The sequence below is a fragment of the Centroberyx gerrardi genome, chromosome 1, assembly GCF_048128805.1.
Source record: "Centroberyx gerrardi isolate f3 chromosome 1, fCenGer3.hap1.cur.20231027, whole genome shotgun sequence".
In the NCBI taxonomy this organism is placed as follows: Eukaryota; Metazoa; Chordata; class Actinopteri; order Beryciformes; family Berycidae; genus Centroberyx; species Centroberyx gerrardi.
The window spans coordinates 30,782,523-30,802,341 of record NC_135997.1 but is presented as its reverse complement, the minus strand read 5'-3'; the positions used below and the strand labels follow the sequence as shown (position 1 = coordinate 30,802,341).

Below are 19,819 nucleotides of genomic sequence, written 5' to 3'. Positions count from 1 at the left end.
GCTGAATCCATTTCTATTGTACAATAGCTGTCCTAATCATGAATATAGCCAACAAAAACCACCAGAGGAGAAGAGACTGCCTGAAAGAAACAATTGACACATTCAAGTCCCCAACACTTTCAAACTGTCGGTAATCCTCCACCCTACAGGCCACAAACTGGAGCTACGGTAACTGCTGCCCACCTGTCCAGTCCAGCGTTAGACAGGAAAGCAGTGAGATTTCGTTATCACTCCATCCTAGTGCACGTTCATGTTTTCATGGTGCAAATGGGAACCACGATAACCAGGATCACAGTGCAGGTGGCGGCAGCGATCAGCGCGCCGATCTTACACACTTTTGCCCTGCGGAACTCCGCCTCTTTCCTCTTGAGCAGCGAATCGTAGCCCGGCGTGTAGATGTCCTCCATCCAGTACTCCAGGTTGTTGGGGTTTAGGGACTCCTGGGTCTGAGGGAACAAAGAGCGTCAACGAGTTAAAGGAGGCACAGTTTGGGGGGTAAAGATGCTCAGTTTATGCAAGATTGTATTTAGATGATTTAGATGTGAGTGCTTTTTGAGTCTAGAGGAGACTATGTGAATACAGAATTGCTAATTATACGTTTCTTTTCAAACCTTACTTCTATATCAAGGGCTTCTCATCTGCATATAGTCAATTTGGGCTAAGCTAGCCCATATCCAAGCCAATCAGCCATTTTATTCTTTAGATGGAGAGTGGAGGAAAATATCTTCGGAGCTCGGCTGTGATGAAAGCAGATACTGCAAGAGTCCATTGATAACCGCAAGAAACTGGTTCTGCAACGGCGAGATTGATTTTGTTTTTCTCCTCTGCTCTCTAATGGCCTTGGTGAGTACAGTGCGGGAGAGGCATTCTTCATAGATGGGATTCCAAGCAACAGCATATTGATATTTTAACTGATTCTCACATTTCAAAGAGAGACTTTAAAATTGACAAAGACAGAAAGTGAGAGAGAGAGAGAGAGAGAGAGAGAGAGAGAGAGAGAGAGAGAGAGAGAGAGGGACAGAAAAGAGAGAAGGACCAAAATAATCTGCTAAAGAGTATACAGCAAAAATGAAACAGCTGGAAAGAACTGTATTTTCCACTGCTCTGCAACACTGTTCCTTTATTATAGCCTCCTTATTTCCCTTCCTGCCATAATCTTGTTGGTGACAGGTGAAATGGTGTAGTTTAGGGAGGATTAACGTCCTTAATTTGTCCACATTTGTATTCAAGCCTTAGAGCTGCACTTGGCAATTTCACATGTTGACGGCCCCAAATGGCAGCGAGAGGTAACTGTTTGAATTTTGAGGACTTCAATACCCAGAAATCCTGTAATGTGACATCAATAAACTGCACACAGCAGCTCAAGTTTACCAACCCAGCCAGCCTGTGATGCTTTATACCAAAGGAAACCAAAGGGACAAGAGAGGAAAATATCTAATGTTGGTGAGTCCAGCTTTCTCTGGACGGATCCTCGCTCACTGCTGTTTAGGAGACAGTTGCTGGACCTATTTCTTCCAGGTATTTTCCACTGCTCTGTCCTTTGTGACACCCATTCATCACCCACACGATGTAGGCACAGTACAAAGGCAAGCCGGGAGTTGGAAGGTTGCACCAGCACCATGTGCACCCTTCCTCTAGATGCTGAAATCCTTGCCTTTAGGCATGTGCACTGGGTTTGGGTTTGGAGCTTTATATTTAGCGAGGGTCAAGCGGTCCTATCGCTAGAACATACCCTGTGTCCTGCAGGCCCACTGACCTACAGGGAAATCCACCCTGTAAAAGAATTCACAGGTACTATTTCTACGCTCCTGGAGGGACCAAGTTAAATTTGTTCAAGGTGAACAAAACTGGAAACCAGAGAATACCATCTGGAGACCAAACCAAGCTGACCCACTGACTATTTGGAGACTGCTAACAGTTAGCTAACCCTAACCCAGGTTTTGCATTTAGATTATGTTGTCAACAGAGTCTTGGTTTGCACATTGCCAGCTTTAGGTAAGACTTGTTCATGAAAGAAAAGAAGAGAAGAGACAAGAAAAATTATCACCACAAATGTGTTCTCATGGCTTAAAAATCCAGGCACCCATGCAGGTTTGAGCGTTAAAAGTCCTTGAACTGGAGGGTGCTAAGACATTAAAACATCTATGCCTATGCCTTCCTCTGGGTGTCTGTGGTGATACTTCCTTTCTTTATTTCCAGTACAATTCCAGGCCTCCAAGAACACCTGTGGTTGTTTGGCGTACCTGAAGGACTCCTATATTTTCTCTTTCCTCTTAAAGCGGCAATAAGGATGATTTTTACAGCCTCGTCGCACAAAATGACCATAATATATCTGCGAGGGGTTACTGTTTTGGAACCAAAACTCCTCACCCATTGGAATTTAAAGACAAGACTGTGGCAGAGACTTGTGTAGGAGGAGATCAGTTCTATCAATGTTGATGCAGTTCCTGCTGGTTGCCGATAGAGGCCGATACAGGTCATAGATTACTTAACACATCTTAAAGAGTTGCTCATTTTGATGAACCAAGGATTAGGTGTTCGCGATATGTGCAACATACACAGCATGTGTTTGGAGCTTCAGGCTGGATTTGACCTCTAAAAGTACCCAGCTGCCTTTCTCTCTGCTGGTTTCAGTTCCTCTTATCCCTGTAATGCTCCCAGAGATAAACAAGGACAGCGGGAGCAACAATCAATGACAGGCCGAGTGTAATCCCTGTCCATGTGAACGCTTGTTTCCCATGGAGTTCCCGGGAGAAGCATGGCGGCAGTGCGACCGAGACTCGCACTGTATCATACACTTTAGCGCTGCCTCTAGACACCGCTGTCTGTCTGAGAGCCTTACAGGCTGGGGGCCGGGAGACGAAACAGGGCTGTTTCATCGATCGAGCTGCTAAGAGAAGTGGGAATAAATGATAGGGTTTAATGGTGCCTTTGGGTCTGGAGAGAGAGAGAGAGAAAGACGGCGAGGGCGAGACAATGAAAAGCTCTTCAGTAAATATAGCAATGTAATTAGCACTTGTCGACTGTCAAGGCTACAAACTGCTAATGACTGAGGAGTAAAAGAATAAAGACTTTAAATGCATTAAAGGCGAGGAATGCAAGACTAGACTTTAAGGGAAAGAGAAAAGGGATTTTTTTAACTCCGTTTACATAACACATTTTGAGTTATGTTAACAGTTAGACTGATACATTATGCTGCTTTCCATTCAAAGCTGGAAGTCAGAAATTCGCAGTTGGAAGAGCATTTGGCAACATTAGCTAGCTAGTTAGCGCAGCATGTTGTAAGTGCAACTTCACATTTCAAATATGTTTAACTGTTTACCACACAGATGTTTTGATGGATTTAAGGTCATGAAATGCTGAAAATTGAATGATGAAGTGTATTTTGAGGATCATGAACATGTTAAAAGTAATGCTGGGTAGAGTTTACAGTGTATGCTGCCATGTTAACATGACATCAGATATCTCAGAAGACTCGAGGTTGAGAAATGAGTTTGAGTTTCCTATTTGGGATTTCAACTAGTTTAAATAAATAAGTTTCAATGCTACACTGGTTGTCTATAGAAAGGCCTTAACCTGAATTTTGATTAGATTCTAGCTATGCATGCATATTTATTATTATAGTAGTACTATTATCATCCTCTCAGGAATAAAATGTTGGGGAAAACACTGAATCCTTGTCTTTTTGGGGATTTTTCTTCCATTGAAAACGGTCATATTTAAAGATTTTGAATATCAGCAAAAAATATCCGCGATCTGCTTTCAAAAATCCACATCAGTGAAATCATTGTCTCACTGTTTGTCGTTGATTTTGCATGCACACTGACTTATAGTTCCCTCTTCTATATTCCTCTCCCTTCCACCCTGATGAGACAGTAATCCTGTGTCTTTGAAAGAAGCTCACAGCCAAGGTTAATGCTATCGCTCCCTTCTTGGAAAACTCTCCAAATTGATCATCCGAAAATTAGAAATCAATGATTTTGAAGGTCAGTTTTGGTTGCTGAGGAGTTGGACTTGTGTCTATCACTGGCTCAGCTCCAAGCTAATTAGATCACTGTGAATGTGTAAAGCAAGTGCACCTAGGTTGGTTTTGTCTGTTAAATGGACAGGCGGCATAATGGACTCAGTCTTGAACACCGTCAGATCTAAATTAACAGACTAGTTTTTCACTCTCATTCACTGTTGGCAGCAGTGATGCAGTGGTAAATAAAAAGGTAAACTATCACCTCCAGTGGGTGATAAACATCTACCAATCAGCTTTTGTTTATGCCTTTTTCCCTTAAAAGACCCTATCCTCACATAACTTATATCAGTTTGATACTAGTGACTATGATGAACGATGAATTTACATCATGAATCAAGATTTATGTCAGGCTGAAACAGTGGGTGAAGTGAGTTTATCGGTTTACCCTCCACTACATCCCTTGTTGCCAGTAGTATTGAAAAGCTCCATAATTTAAAGGTTAAATATGTCAGTTTGATGCCTAATTAGACTCAATCCAATGTAATCAACACAGACGCTGCAGTCAATCAGAATCCAGGTTTTGCAGGAAGTCATTACACCGATGCACAACAAAGTCTCGTTCCTCGTTATGACACACATAATTAGTCCCCCGAACGGAAAACCCACTGGCGTCTAATTGGGTCATTTATTGTGTGTGGTGTATCGCTTCTCTGTTTTGAACTTGGTGTTATTGTGGAGGAATATAGTTCAGCGATGACGCACAATGACTTCATAACTTCCCTGTTTGTTGTGCTATTTACAGCAGCCTGCAATTTCACTTTTTAGGTGACTGCCCCCCCAACCCCCCCCCCCCCCATTCTTCCCCCCTTCACTCCCTCTGTCTCTCTGCTCTCCCTCTCACTGTTTCTCTCATTTCTCTGCTCTTCAGATGGCTTCTCCTTTTATGTATGTCCTGGTATGTAAAAGTGTGCACTTGCCATATGGCGGTCTTTTCATTAAAGGAAAAATCCCCCCTTGATCCTCTTTCACTGTTAGATCCCATCAATCTGTGATGCTCAGTTCGTTCCAGCAGTTATTTTGTGATGAAGTGATGTCATTTGCCTTTGTGTTGTACCCACTTTCCCTCAACCTGCCTCACCTACTTCTACTGCAGTTGATTTCCTACATTTCCCAGAATTGCCTTTCAACAACCCCCAGAGAAGGGTTGTGAAGTTGTTGCTTTCAATCAAATGTGGGCGTATGGGCATATGAATATCTTGAAAGTGTGATCATTCAGCTGTGTGTTATATGTTTCTATAATCGTGGTCACGCCCCTTACTCAAAACACAACATGTCTTGTGGCTGCATTGCATTCTGGTCTATTGAAGCTACTGTCAGTGGAGGAATTGGTCTCTCTGCCTCTTCTATGATGGACCGTATGATTACTGAACGTCAGTGCAAAATGGTGATTCTGAGAGACTGACACCAAAACCTGTCATTTACCGTTGATGTTTTAGATAGCTGAAAAAATCTCTGCTATCAAACGTTGTAAACATCTTGACATGACATCACATCATCTATGTTTGGCCAATTATCTGTGGGAAGTGTTCTAGGGTGGATTTTCCCTTTTAACTCACACTCATATTTCCTAAAGAGAGTTCCCACACACACATGAAGACAGAATCGGATGTATTGGATGTGGATAGCCACTCATCAGGAAAGAAATCTTTCAGCAAGAGCACAGTTCCCTAAAAGCCTTTTTTCCCAGTCTGTAAGTAGATAAGTGATTGCTGTCTTGCTGCCATTGACTGAAGCCATAAAGATATTTGAAAAAAGGCAGTCAAGGGGCTGCTGTGACTCAATAGCATCCAGCACAGTCACCTACAGCCAGAGGCATGTTAGAAAGAGGAATTGATCTGCGGGTCTCTCTGGTGACTCTCGGGCCCGTACAGTGGCCATCAATAATTTGACTCTCTTAACAGGTCAAGGCTTAACAGGGTCGCTTCACTCCCCTGGCTCCTGCAGCGTGTTACGCAATCTACACCATACCACGCACACGGCAAGAAGCCATTTATCTACGAAGCACTGCAGATCAGACTTGTGAAAATCAATACTAAGGTGGGAAAGTGAGGAGGGGATGAGGGGGGGTGGAGGGTTGGACCAAGTGATGCAGTGGTAAATAAAAGCTGGGTAAACTATGACCTCAGTTGGTGATCATCATAAGGCAAACAACCACCATTAATGCTTTTTTTTTTTTTCTTAAAAGACTTATCCTGATGTAAATTCAATCAGATTGATACTCTTTACTGTGATGTATACTATGACTTTGTGCCATAAAGATTTTTGGGCGCCTAAAAACTGTAGGTGGGTTGACCCTTCACTCCATCCCTGACTGGACCTCATCAGTGTACTCCCGAAGGCTCAGAACCCTCTAGAAACCCTAAATTATCTAGTCTTTTATGAAAAATCTTGACAAGGAAGTGGACAATAGGAATGTACCAAAACAGACACAAGCAGGTAGTGCGTGTAGTGCTTGTAATGCGTAAAAGTTAAGGGACAGTACCTGCAGGTCCAGAGCTGTGAGCTGCTTGCCCTTCTCTCCTGAGTTGCGTTTATATTCCTCGATGGTCCAGGAGGGCTGGCTGCGCTTGGCGTCCGACAGGCCGGCGAGCCTCAGGTCGGTGTACAGGGGGCTGCCCTTCACGTGGGCCTTGACGGAGGGGGGGAAGGGGTGTGGCGAGAAAACCTGTTCGATCAGGTAGGAGTCCTTGGGCGGCTTGGGGGGGCGGTGGGCCTGGGGGAGCTCGTATTGACGCTCTCGCTCTGCCTGGAGACGGAGAGAGGATTCAAAGATTAGAGGACAGAAAGGAGAGAGAGAGTTCACACTAGTCCACTTGTTTCAAACTGCCAGCTCCTTTTTAGAGCTAATGGGGAGCGGCTGCTTTGGAAAAAGACACTGCACCTGGCTTCTCTTTAGGCCAAGAAAAAGTCCAACTTTTTAGAGGAGCACACATGATCTGGACAGACCAGTCACAACAAAGATGAGGCAAGTTACCTATCACAATGAAGAGCAGAGTTTCACACTACGTAGGCAACACTGTTGCCAACTTGGTCTCTAGATTTAGTGACTTTTTAGACCCCCTGGCAACTTTATTTCTCAAAAACGAATAGCAACAAACGTAGCTACTTTATTCAACCATTGGAACAATCTTAATGTGTTGACTCCCAAGTGGTCAGATGATCACAGCGCTTCCCATACACAGCGTAGCCCAGCGATGAGAGTGGGAAGCTCATAAATATATTTATATGCAGCAATGACGTCATCTGGCAACTTATCCCAACTTTTTGACCAGATAAACTTTCTTTGGGGTAGAGTTGGCAACACTGTTAGGCAGATGACAGTTTAGGACAAAAACAACAAGCAGAATGAAAATGGAGAAAGTAGCAGTAATAAAATTGGTAGTAGTAAGTCAGGGATGGGCAGCCATGTGCCAATGGAGCGCCAAGAGTCTGCAGGTTTTCATTTTAATCAAACACTACAGCAGCTGATTTCACTGATTAACACACCTTCAACCAGAGAGGTGAAATCAGCTGCTGTAGTGTTTGGTTGAAATGAAAACCTGCAGGCTCTCGGCCCTCCATGGCACATGGCTGCCTGTCCCTGATCTAAGCATTTGACAGTTGCACATCACTATTGCTGATAGTGGCAGCTACTGCAGCTGCTCCTCATGGAAACCAAGTGCACGTCACTTTTCATTATCAGAACAAAATGTGGTTGAGGCAGTGCTCTCCTACAAAAAAAGCAAACACGGATTGGGACAGTAATAGTGTTCTGCCGAATGTGTTCTATTTGCAAATGTACACTCCAGAAAAAAACATGTTTTGACTTTGCACCTGAAAAGAGGATACTGTGGAGTATGAAGGAGCTAAATGACAATTCCATGTGATAGAGGTCCGAGTCCTACACTGCGCTATTGCTTTTATAATGCTATTTGCCATGATTATAAAGGTTTAAATGAGAAAGGCACTAAAACATCCTCACAATCCTCCTGCCTATATAGCAGGTAATCTGTAAGACAAGGAGCACAGAATCTATTACAGAGCAGAGGATTTGTTTTTAATATCATCTGGCCTGCTGATACCGACCCTCAGGGAGAGAAGGTAAAATGCTACTGTGCAATTTTCTGAGACAAATGGATCCAATCTGCTCTCTAAACCTGGGCTGCTGTGATGAGCGTATGAAGTATGCAGCGACATATACAGTAACTGGATAAGCCTTCCTAACTCAACCAATCCAATTTGTCGTTGTTTGTAAAAAGTTTCCATTATAATTATTCCATTACACCCAGCATGAACCCTCACTTAAGAGTGTAGTGCAAAGACAGGCCCATCACAATCCAGTATACTACGATCAAGGACGCTGCTTATTAAAAACAGATCTTCCTAGCAGCTTTAATTCATTCCCAGAGACTGATTTTTTTTTGTCATAACACATTCCTTCTCATGAATTATCCCTCCCTCCTCTAAGCAGGATACACAAAATGAAGAGTAAACCATTCCTCAGCACAGCGTATTGATTTCATTGATCCCATAGCACTTACAAGCAGCTGCTATCAATGTCAACCACAATGAGTAACAGCCATCTCCAGGGTCAGGCAAGGTGACATAAATCGCTGGCTATGTCTAATTACCTGTCTGGGTGTGCTTGTGTGTGTGTGTGTGTGTGTGTGCTGATCAGGAAAAGCAAAGAGGCTTTCATGTGACGATCGGTATTCAGTGTTAATTGGACGGCTATGCATATGAGGCTTTGGGGAGATTATATTGTGGTAGCTTGGCATAGAAGAACATATCTGGATTCATGAGCAGTCATCGCTGTCACTTACACCTTCCCTCCATGCAAATCGGCCTCGGCTCCTGATCAGCCATTCTGTTGCGAGTCGAGCTTAGCTGCCCGTGTTGTTGGCAACGATCGGGACGGATTCGCAATCAATTTGTTCGATAAAAAGAAAAGAAACGCAAAGAGGAACTGCTATTCAAGCTGTGAACGGGCATCGTTGGTCTGGCTTTGAGCTCAGAGGTGTCTAAGGGTTTTTTCACACCTTGTTGTTTTAGAGCAGTTATTTCAAATCCTGGAGTGGTTTCCCCCTCAGTTTGGGAAAATGAGAACACACCGATCACACCTTGTTGAGAGGGAGATTTCTTGGCACGTTTGCCAACCAACCCTGGAGTTTCGTTTGGAGCGAGAACTAAGGGGGAAACCACTCCAGGGATTGAACTGTTCTAAACTAGGTGTGAAAATACCTTGAAGGATAATACCGGTGTTTTTTTCTAAGTTTGTGCCAATCCTCTAGGTTGCCCCTCTCTTTTCCATTCCTGCCTCAGCCCACCCAAGGTTTCTTCCAAATTTTTTCCTGGGAGTTTTTCCTTGTGTGCATTTAGGGTCTAAGGCTGGGGTGCCGGGTAGGTTAGGCTATATAGAATAGGTAGATTGTTTGTCTCGCTAAATCTGCTCCTACCTACCTTGTGTTTTTCATCATGCTGTCCTACAAAATTTTGTTTACCACTGATTGTGTTTAGTTAGACCTAGCTAGACACACTCTCTGTAAAGCCCTCTGAGACATGCTTGTGATAAAGGGCTATATAAATAAATAAACTTGACTTGACTTGAAACTCCTCCTGCTGGTGTCTGCACACAGTCAGCATAGTTAAAGATACCGGGGCTTGTTTTCCTCCCTTCAGAAGAAGCCATTTGCTGCCATTCATTCTTGTATAGTCTGAAAAACAACTTCCACGGAGCAAGATAATCCATCACAGTAAATATGAAGCCTGCTTGGTTTTGTCAGTTTCTGTTTTGTTGTTTTTTCATTGTGCTGAGTGTTTTAATATCTGTGTGCATCACATTATGCTCCGTTTCCTGTCAATCACCTGACACCCACAGATATGGAAGTCTCCTCCAGGAAGTAATCCCTCAAAAACATGTCGCCTCACAAACATTATTGTCACATCCATGTCTCCTTATTTAGGGCGTCTTTGTTAGCAGGGACAGCAGCTCATTTCAAGCTAGGTTTGACACCATCAAGTTGTTAAAAAATCAAATTACCTACGGCATGCATTGCAAAATGAATGCGGTAAACTAGACATAGACAGAAGTAAATGCTCTACAATTCTAAATGACAGCAGTGTCTTTAAGACACAGATTTAAGACGGGTGTTTTCACACCTAGGTGGTTTACAGCAGTTATTTCAAATCCTGGAGTGGTTTCTCTCTTAGTTTGGATTGTTTGGCCATATGAGAGCACAGCAATTGTACTCGGGTTCGGACCAAACCAATCAGACTGAGACCTTGTTGAGACGGAGGCTTCTTGGTATGTTTCCAAACCGACCCTGGAGCTTCGTTAGGAGAATGTGATCCAACAAGATCCCACCCAACTCCTGGGAGCGCTGTGCATTATGGGTTAAACACGCTAGTTAGCCAGTCCAGTCCTCTCCTGCACCAAGTTTCTGACCAATGAAGGAAATGACTACTCTTTTGTGGCTTTTGTTGATAAATTATGGTTTGCATGAAATTTTGCTGCATTAAGCAAAACCTAACTAATGCGTGAATTCAACAAAACAAAAACCCCCGATTCAGACCAAAGCAAACAAGCCATACTGTAGGTTTAAAAACACCGTAAATAGCGGGCTCATCTTGGTGATACAGCTGGTGGGATTGTGCATTGGCTGAGGATGCCGCTGTGGCAGCTGAGTCCCAACCATCTTTATCCAGGAAGGTTTCTATTTTCACCATCTTCTCCTTCTCCCACCCCGATGAGGGTCGGGAGAGGAGGCTGAAAAGGTGTGAGCGACGCCGCGAAAAAACAACATGAATGTCATTAGCCAGCCCGATGAGGCAACGACGCTATCATAGTAAAAACCCATTGACTTGCTTTGCCACAAGACGGAGGTGCGATATGACAGGTTCCCTGTTGCCTTCACACTTCTCTCACTGAGTTGTGGAGGAAAGCTTGGCTGCCGTCTGACTGACAGTCCAGACACATAAGAAGAATTGGAGGAGGCAGAGGAGGGGAGAGGGAGGGAGGGAAGGGGAGTGGAAACAGAAATTAAAAAAAGAAGGGAGGTGAAGTTCTGGAAATAGCATGCAGAGAAAGGAGGGCAGGAGTAGGATCCAGCTGATAGGAGACAATCATCTTTCATGCATTTTTTACATTTTTTAGGCATTTAGCTGGCACTCTTATTGTGTCTTACCACATATACTATATTCATTTTTTTCTGTTTTTGACTCAATATCCCTACAGGGATCATTAAAGGTTCATATTATATCCTATCTTAGCCAGAGCGACTTATAATGACAGAGCAGGTAGGGGGTTCGGTGTCTTGCTGAAGGACACTTCAACATGACAGATGACAGTTGCTTGGCTTGAACCTGTGACCTTTCCTCCATGGGATAGGATGGTCAGTCTAACCATACGGCCACCCTGCTGCCACAATGAGTCAGTGCTTAGCAACTTTGTAAATATCACATCATGATGGTTTTTGATTGGTTTTGTTTAGCTCTCGAATGGGATCACAAAGCAACACTGTTAACCTCCATGTACACCTCCAGTGATGGTGGTTTACAGTTACTTTACAAAGTCATCACTACTACCCCTGTATATACATAAACAGAATATTTTTGAATATTACCATAAAACCTGAACGTATGCAGACCATGAAGATCACAATATGAAGTTAACAATATACATCATACACAGATTACCCAAGTATCCTGAATACTTCTAACAGAGTAGAAATTCTGATAATTGGGTGCATGAATACTGGGATATTGGAGAGCGATTAAAGGTGCATGCAAACAGCTTATCCTGAATAAGAGCCAGTATCCGGAATAGCGCGTGCATGCAAAGGTAGCCATTGGCTTCAGTTGTGCACCAGGCTGTTAGAGCTTCAAAGACCACTGATCTGCAAAGCTGACCTTCACTGGCTCTGCACTGTCATTAAACTGGAAACCCTATCTGTACACATGGGTGCCACAGCACTGCAACGCAACAGCCACATGTAATATTAAAAGTTACCACCATGCTCCAAGTGTTTGTGTTGAATAATGCTCATGGTTTCAAAGCATCTAAATGAAAAAGATTCAAATTAAATTCCAACCACAGGAGTATATTTTGTAGTCAAACATATAGGCAAAGGCTATGGCTCTGTGTACAGGCATTGTAGCTACAGTGGAAAGGGGAAACAGAAAAATAGGGACATAGAGATAGAACAAGAGTCTGGCTGCCCTCCATCTTGGCAACACTCCAACAGTGGGTAAGGAGAGTAAGGAGAGTAAAAGAGAGAAGAGCTGAGAGTGTCGAGAACCACACAGACAGACAGAGATGGAGGAATCCTACTGCATAAGTGTGAGGGTAAGTAATAATGGCTGTGATTGAAGTTGAGGACATAATGATGTTTTAAACTCCTTTACTGTCTGAGGGGTTTTACTCATCTTGGCACTGGGAAAAAATAGCTGTGATTGAAGCTGATGACATAATGAGGAGAGAAATAAGGTCCCGCATACTCTCTTCCTGGATGCCGTCCAATCAAGAAAATGGGCTGATAGCTAGTTATTTGCTGAGTTTGCATGGAGTAATGTGGGGTATGGCCGGGGCACTGTTAAAAAGGATGCCATCCTCATCCCTGCTCAGTAGCCACTTATCATACGTGACTTGACTGATACTAAGGAGCACTATCCAGCGCTTGTCTCATGGCTGTGAATAAAGCTGCTCTAGGCAACTTCACACTTTGCTGGACCCAAGTGGCACATACGTGTTTGAAGGACGTCATTCTCCAGAAATCCTGTAAGGTAATCAGTATTCAGTAAACTAAATGTTTACTGACCTCAACAGCCAATCAGATTTCAATGCTTTCTTGTTTCCCTACTGATGTGTTTCATGAACAATATAGTTCTACCTGGCATGTGCAAAATGCTTCCCAGTTCTCTGCAACTTCTATTTGAAAGACTACAGGAATAAACGTCTCAAAAACGATGCTTGGAGAACGGTTGCATCCATCGTTAGGGTCGATGGTAAGCTCTGAAGTCATTTTTCACAACAATAAATTTGATAAATACTACCTAATTACCGCTAGGTGAACTCATCAAAATGATGTAATGTTATGAAAGGCAATACCCAAGCAGCGAAAAATACATGCCTTTTCAAAACTTTGTAGCGGCATGAGAGCACTACATAGATGCAATCTGGTGGGGTGGAGGTGGTGAAGAGCTTCTGCCATCATTGGTGAGTCCGGCTTTCTCTGGAAGAGCGCTCACTCTCTGCTGTTTAGGAGACAGTGTTGTATTTTGCTCTTAAGCTTTGATTTGTCACTTCATGTGGGTGGAGAAGCTGTCCCGCCAGTGACCATACATGACACCAGAATCTAATGTGGGCAAATAGGACAAGTCTATGGCGTCTCTTAGGAGGGATGGGACACTCTTTTGTTGCCCTGTTGCAGCTCCACTTTGTGATGTAGACGAATGTACTTTTACATAAAAAAATCTTGCCTTGTGCAGCTTTAAATCTGGACTGAAAGGAATTTGAAAGGAAGCAAGTGCACAGCTATACTGGTGAGACTGTTCAAAGTTAGGCACATGCAGAGAGGACAGGTTAAGCGATACAGAGGCAGCGATGTAGAAGGAGATAGACGATCACACATAGGTCATTTTTTTTTTACATGGAACTGACATGTTAGGCGGTTGCTCGCGGCGAGAGATGTGCTTACACAGCAAAGGGCTGCAGAAAGACAGCTCAGGGTCAAGACCCATTTCAATTAACATCCGCTCCATTTGGCTTCCCAGAGAAAGGTCACTGGGAATAACTAGTCTGTTGAACACCTGCTGAGGCAGACTGACATTTCAGCACACTGTTTTAAAAGCCTCTCAAACCCAGTGAGGGGATGTGTGGGGGGGGGGAGGCAATACAATGTAGACCGGAGAATGCCTGCCACTCATAGACCTGAAAATAGGAATGTGGAGTCACAGAGGTTCTCTCTGGAGTGAGATTGTTTTCTCATGAGACGGTTTTCCTCATCATAAGTACTTGGATTGCAGGTTTCCAGGTGGCACTGTCAAACAGGCATTCACAAAACATGTGCCTTGCTGCTTTCTTGGTATTACTAGATTCACAAAGAATGCCATTTTCGTCTTCTTCTTCTTCTCAGTAAATCCTACCAAAGCATTCACAATTCCCTGAGATATATTTGGATGCAAGATGTTTTCCTGTCTCCTTGAAACAGCTCTAGGTTTTACCTCTTGACAGGTTCCAAATATTACTGCATCCTAACCTCGAGAGTGCCTAAACACCCGGAGGCATCATGTCCATTTCCCCATTTTTCGTCTTCCTAATTTGACAGGATTAATCCCTGCTCTCGTTGTACGATTGTAAATACATCTCATCGGCTCTGAGAGCTGAAGTGTGGGATAAAGCTCTATTAATTTAGCTCCTTCGACATCTGTGGCCCGGCTATAACACGAGAATCTGCTGTTGAGGCAAGTATCTTTCTACAAGGCCGCCGTGCTATTTGAGGATGGAAGCAGTATAGCATAGTTATAAAGAGCCTGTTTAATCCCCCATGTTCTATCTCTAGAGCATCCTTCAATAACAGCTGATACATATATGACAGTCTGCATGGAAACAGGACAAAATGACTTCTATATATACAGTGTACATACTGTATATGAGGTGCCATATTCACAGTCAGTTTCTTATCTTCAGCTGTATCAGTAATCCAATGTGAGACAAGAGTAAAGATAATTGGAGAAATAGTGGAAGCTTTCATTGCTGATTAATGTATGCAAACTATGAAATGCGAGAAGAAGGAGAATAGTAACAATACCAACAAAAAAGACAAGAAGCAAAACTCCCCCAAACAAACGAGTACTATCCAAACACGTCAGCTTTCTCTGAATAAAACCCGGTGTCCTTACCTCTTTGGCTTTCCGGTGTCTGTCCTTGCTGTCTCTGTCTCTGTCCTTGTCTTTGCCCTCATCTCCAGGATGGGAGGAGTAGGACACCGTCCTCCAGTCCCGAGGGGAGTTGGTGATGCTGGCGACCTTTGACTCGGTGGCGCTGCTCTCCTCGTTGAGCGACCGGGACGACCTCCGGGTGAACATGCTCTTCTTCAGCGCCTTCACCCGGAGGCTCTCGCTGTTACTCCCGTCCGAGCAGCACCACTCCCCCGAGGCGCCGTTGTCCACTTTGACATTGTGGCCAGTAGTGTGGCACTGGAAGACGTGGGGTGACAGGCTGGGGTCGGGGTGCGGGTGCGGGTGGGGGTGGGGGTGGGGGTGGATGGGCGTGGCGTTGGACCCTGAGGCCGACGCTGTCTCCCCGTGTCTCCCGTTGGGCTCCGGTTCCTGGATCTTCTCGTCCAGCTTGTTGAGTTTGGAGAGCACCTGGGAGATCTCGCCTCGGACCCCCGACAGAGACTCCAGCTTCTTCTCGATCTCGCCGATCCTCATCACCAGCTTGCAGACGCTGGATTTCAGCTCGTCGTCTGTGCTTTCGAGCGACTGGAAGAGGCGGTCCAGCTTGGACTTGGCTAGTTTGACCGTGTTGCGTTCAGGGGAGCTGTCGCCTTCCGACTTCAACGTTACCTGAGAGAGGGACCCGTTGCTGTTGTAGCACGATGACTGGATGACACCCAGAGAGTCGCAAACACTCATGTCATCAAGAAACCGAAATATGTCGCTTATGTCGTCGCTGACGATCTCAGAGTCCTCGTCAGAGTGTTTGAAGGCGTGTCTTTCTCTTTCAATGTACTTAGCAGCGTATTCCTTCGCTTTCTTCTGCTCCCCCTGCTCTGTTTGAGTCCCAACACTAGAGGAGCTGTCCCCTCCCTGAAAAGATGAACTGTGCATATTTTTGTCCCGAAACCTTTTCGCTGCCTCTCTCTTGTCCATACCCCCAGGACCGCACGCCATCAATGCTACATCCTTGTTTTTTAATCCATTTGTTTTCTTCGCAAACCCTGAGGGAGAGGCCATTGCTTTCTCCTTAGGGCTCTGAAAATGCTGCTCATTGGTGTTGCTGATGATGCTGATATTATGACGGTGGTTTTCTTTGAGCGGCTTGCTGTTCAGAAATGACCTCTCAAAATCCGGAGGCCCCTCCTCTGCATTGAGACTGAGGCTCTTCACTGGCCAAGGCGGCTGCTTCCCTGGTTTATTACTATGCTTCCGACTGCTGACGCACTCAGAGACTGTGGTTGGACCAAAGTATGTGGACGCTTGCAGGTCATCCAGGCTCTCGTGCTTCGCCCGCCGTCTCTCCTGAATAGGGGAGTTCAGAGCTGGTTCAAAGTACGGGTTGTTGTAGGGCAGTTCGAAGCTGTGGTTGAAGAAGGTGGCGGGCTTGTGGAGCTCCCTCCTGTGGTGGTAGCCTTCGCTGGCCTTGCTGCCTTGCTTGCCCTCAGTGGTGACGACCTAGAACAGTAGCCCAGACACAAGACTGAGTCGGTCTTACACAGCAATTACACCCGTGACAATGTATTTATTAAAACTACAGTATCACAAAAACTTGACTGGAAGCAATTTGCTCCATATAAATTATATATCATGGTGTACATCAATTACCAGGAAGTAATTCATCAAATGAGAGTGTTTATTTTTTTGCTACAGTTAAAATTATACTGTTAATTTTTTCTCAGTTACTTTTTTAATTAAAGCTGGGGTTCCGTAAAGACTATTATCAATCATTTTGTTAAAGAAAAAGTCACTTGTTTACATTTTCCCCCATCTGTATTTGCTGCTTAAATAAATATGTTTTCATGAGCTTATGTTATGACACACAAAATGAAGACGTGCAACACCAATTTATTTCACTGTGTACTGAATAGCGTAATGACAGCAGAAATGGATATTTACCCTGCACAGATCCCTGTCAACTCTGATAAACTGGTAAAACTAATCAAATTGTATTGACTGGAAACTGGGATTGGTTCTCCCTACCCAACCCTGACAACAGCAATGCTACATTAACAATCAGTGAAATGAATCCTCACCACCACTAAGTGAAATGCGTAGGCATCCTATTTATCTTTGGATCTATATTTGTCACAGTGAATTACTTCAACTGAACAGAAACAGAGAGATCCCCATCCTACAAAGACAGACCTGTGGTGAGAAGGCCAGCAGATTGTGGAAGTCCTCCTTAAAGATGTTCCTCTTCTGGACGCAGGAATGAACGGAGAAGGGCTCCGGGTGGCTGATGTGCTGCAGGGAGTCCTGGTCGGTGGTGGACTCGCTGTCGATGTCCATGGGAAAGTAGGTGCTCTGCATCTCGCAGGGTGGAGAGGGTGGACTGCCACTGGAGTACTGGGGCAGATGCTGCAGCTTATCCAGAGACGCTGCTCTACATTTTAGGTCCTTGCTGATGCCAAGAAGAAAGTTAGGGTCCGATGTGGGAATAAACTGCTGGCAGTTGTTGCACTCCGATTTAGGACAGGGAGGGGTGTTCTGGGTCATGGGGTGCTGGTGGGGGCGGTGGTGATGATGGTGGTGGTGGTGTCCCTCCCTGGGGTGATCCATGTGCTCATAACTCACCCCCCTCTCGCAGTCCTGAAACTTATAGGCGTCGTTTTCGGACCTGCACGACTCCACCGACAGGTTCTTATGGAACTTGGCTCTGTGCACCACGGGGAGCTTGTCTTTGGCTATGCCTCCGTTCATCTGGATCAAGTTGAACATGGTGACGATGTCCGCCGCCACCATCAGCTTCTTGGACTGCTGGTCCTCCACGGAGCAGCGCATCTTGTCCTTGAAGAGGGTGGCTGGGAAGGCGGGGTCCAGGCAGGCCGTGTAGAAGAGCAGGCTGCGGAGCTTGGCGAGGTGGACCAGGTCGAAGCGAGCACACAGAGACTTGCAGAGGTCCTGGTAGGACATGGTGCTGTGCTTGGTGTCCAGCTCCTCCAGGATGCGCACCAGGAACAGAGAGTACTCTGGGAGGGGGTCCATGGCTGCTGGGAGGCTGGATCAAGCCTAGAGAGATGGTCCTATCTTAGAAAAAGCTTTGCAGCTGGAAGCAAGACATGTGAATGTTAATACATAATGCTTCCCTGCAGTAATTTGCTGTGACAGTGTAATAGATTGATCACAACATCAGACATTCACTCATACAAACCATGCAGGTTAGACTGTGCATAAAGACAGATTACAAAATATCATATACTTTGCTGGGTTTATGTAACAAACAAGCAAAGACAAAAACCAGGACTCCTATTAACAACTGAGATTATACCCTTCTATAGGAAATTCATTCTCCTCCTCATAGCCTTATACCAGTTTACACTATGCACACATTCCGACCGTAAAACCGGCTGTAGATCCTGCCGACAGTGAAGGATGCGCGCACAGTCATATTTCAGTCTTATTTCAGCTGTATTTGCATACCATCACTCACCCCTGAGTTGTTGGGAAAAGAGAGGATCAGCTCAGTGCAGCACAGCATGTCTCTCATTAGAGACCCAACAAAAGGGAAAATAAACTCGGAGTAATTCAGCATCATCTGGGAAAGGCTCCAGAGAAGTCGCCCCTCCGTCAAAACCAGCGAAAATAAGATTAACAGAGGCAAAGTTTATCCCATCCATTCATCCGTCAATTTACAAAAAGAAACCAAAGGTAAAATACATTCCCACATGGAGGTGCGCAAGGAAATGGTGATGAAAAAAAGAGAAAACATGTTTCTGTCCCAGTTGCTTTTGCTTGGAAATACCGATCCATCTTCCCAGTACATTCCTTTATATTTCATTCCATTGTCCGAGGTTTTCTCTCTCTGCCGGAGTCCTGTGATGCTGTTGTGAAGCAGCTGTCCGGGAATAGAAGCAGCATGTGGTGCTGTAAACCGACCACTGTCAAGTTAGACAGAATAAACATTACCTTTTCCGGTTCTTACTTTCAAAATAATAGCCCTACCGATGAGTGAGCCTTGCAATGTTCTTTTTTTTTTGGACAAATATAAGTAGGCCTACAGAGGTGAAAATAAATCTGTATTAAATGAAAATACAATTAAGATAATAAATAAAATACCATACCATACCATACCATACCGTATTGTAACATAACATAACGTAACATAATGCAACATAACATAACATAACATAGCATAATAGGAAAGTTTAATAATCCCATCACAGTCGGGAAATTGGGTTGCTGAAGCTGTAAAAAAAAATACTATTATAGCAAATATAACACAACCGACAATTCCAACATTTCAAAACATTAAGTAGAAATGCATAAATGACAGGTATGAAAAGATGAGATACAGCATGATGAGAGCGTGCTGAGTGAAAATGTAGAAGAATGAGTGAAAATATGTCTGAATAAATGGTTATGCAGTATGAGATTGAGAAATAAAATCATGAAATACATATAGAGAATATTATAATATGAAGAAAACAAATGCGAATTTACAGCTTGTATGTGCAAAACGTTCATCATATTCACATTGACAGATTATTATCTATGTTTGCTCTTTTAAAAAAAAAAAAACTTTTCACAGCATCTATTCATAGCTGTTTGGGTTTATGCAAGATGCCACATACTGTAAATAGTTTTTCCCTCCATAGCTTATTTAATGTAATGATTCCACTTGCCATTTTTTGATACAACTTGTGTTGTTTTGTACATCCCAACACCTGGTTATTCCTTTTCAATGATAAATTTGTGCTTTTATTGTGAAGGAAAAATGTATAGTTTCCGGTAAATGCCTGGTTAAATTGTGTAATCGACGCAAGTCTTTGTTTCCACTTAGAATGACGTAACTACACCTACTGCTGGACACTGTGCAAATATGAATTATCTTATTCTGTCCTGTGCCATATACAATATATGGAATATATTATTTAG

At 44.0% G+C, this 19,819-nt stretch overlaps 1 protein-coding gene across 1 annotated transcript; it reads right to left on the bottom strand.

Annotated features, from left to right (window-relative positions):
- Positions 1–248: 248 nt before the first annotated feature.
- On the bottom strand, positions 249–17,929 carry minar1 (membrane integral NOTCH2 associated receptor 1). Its single transcript, XM_071920859.2, has 4 exons — positions 17,090–17,929; positions 14,903–16,399; positions 6,507–6,770; positions 249–446 (listed from the first exon to the last, which is right to left on the bottom strand). The coding sequence occupies exons 1-4, from the start codon at positions 17,927–17,929 to the stop codon at positions 249–251; spliced, it is 2,799 nt and encodes a 932-aa protein (XP_071776960.1).
- Positions 17,930–19,819: the final 1,890 nt, after the last annotated feature.

Coding starts and splice junctions, on each gene's coding strand:
- minar1 (XM_071920859.2), bottom strand. CDS start 17,929: ATGGACCCCCTCCCAGAGTACTCTCTGTTCCTGGTGCGCATCCTGGAG. Junction 16,400..17,089: donor TGCTGGCCTTCTCACCACAG/GTCTGTCTTTGT, acceptor CTACTGTTCTAG/GTCGTCACCACTGAGGGCAA. Junction 6,771..14,902: donor GACACCGGAAAGCCAAAGAG/GTAAGGACACCG, acceptor CTCCGTCTCCAG/GCAGAGCGAGAGCGTCAATA.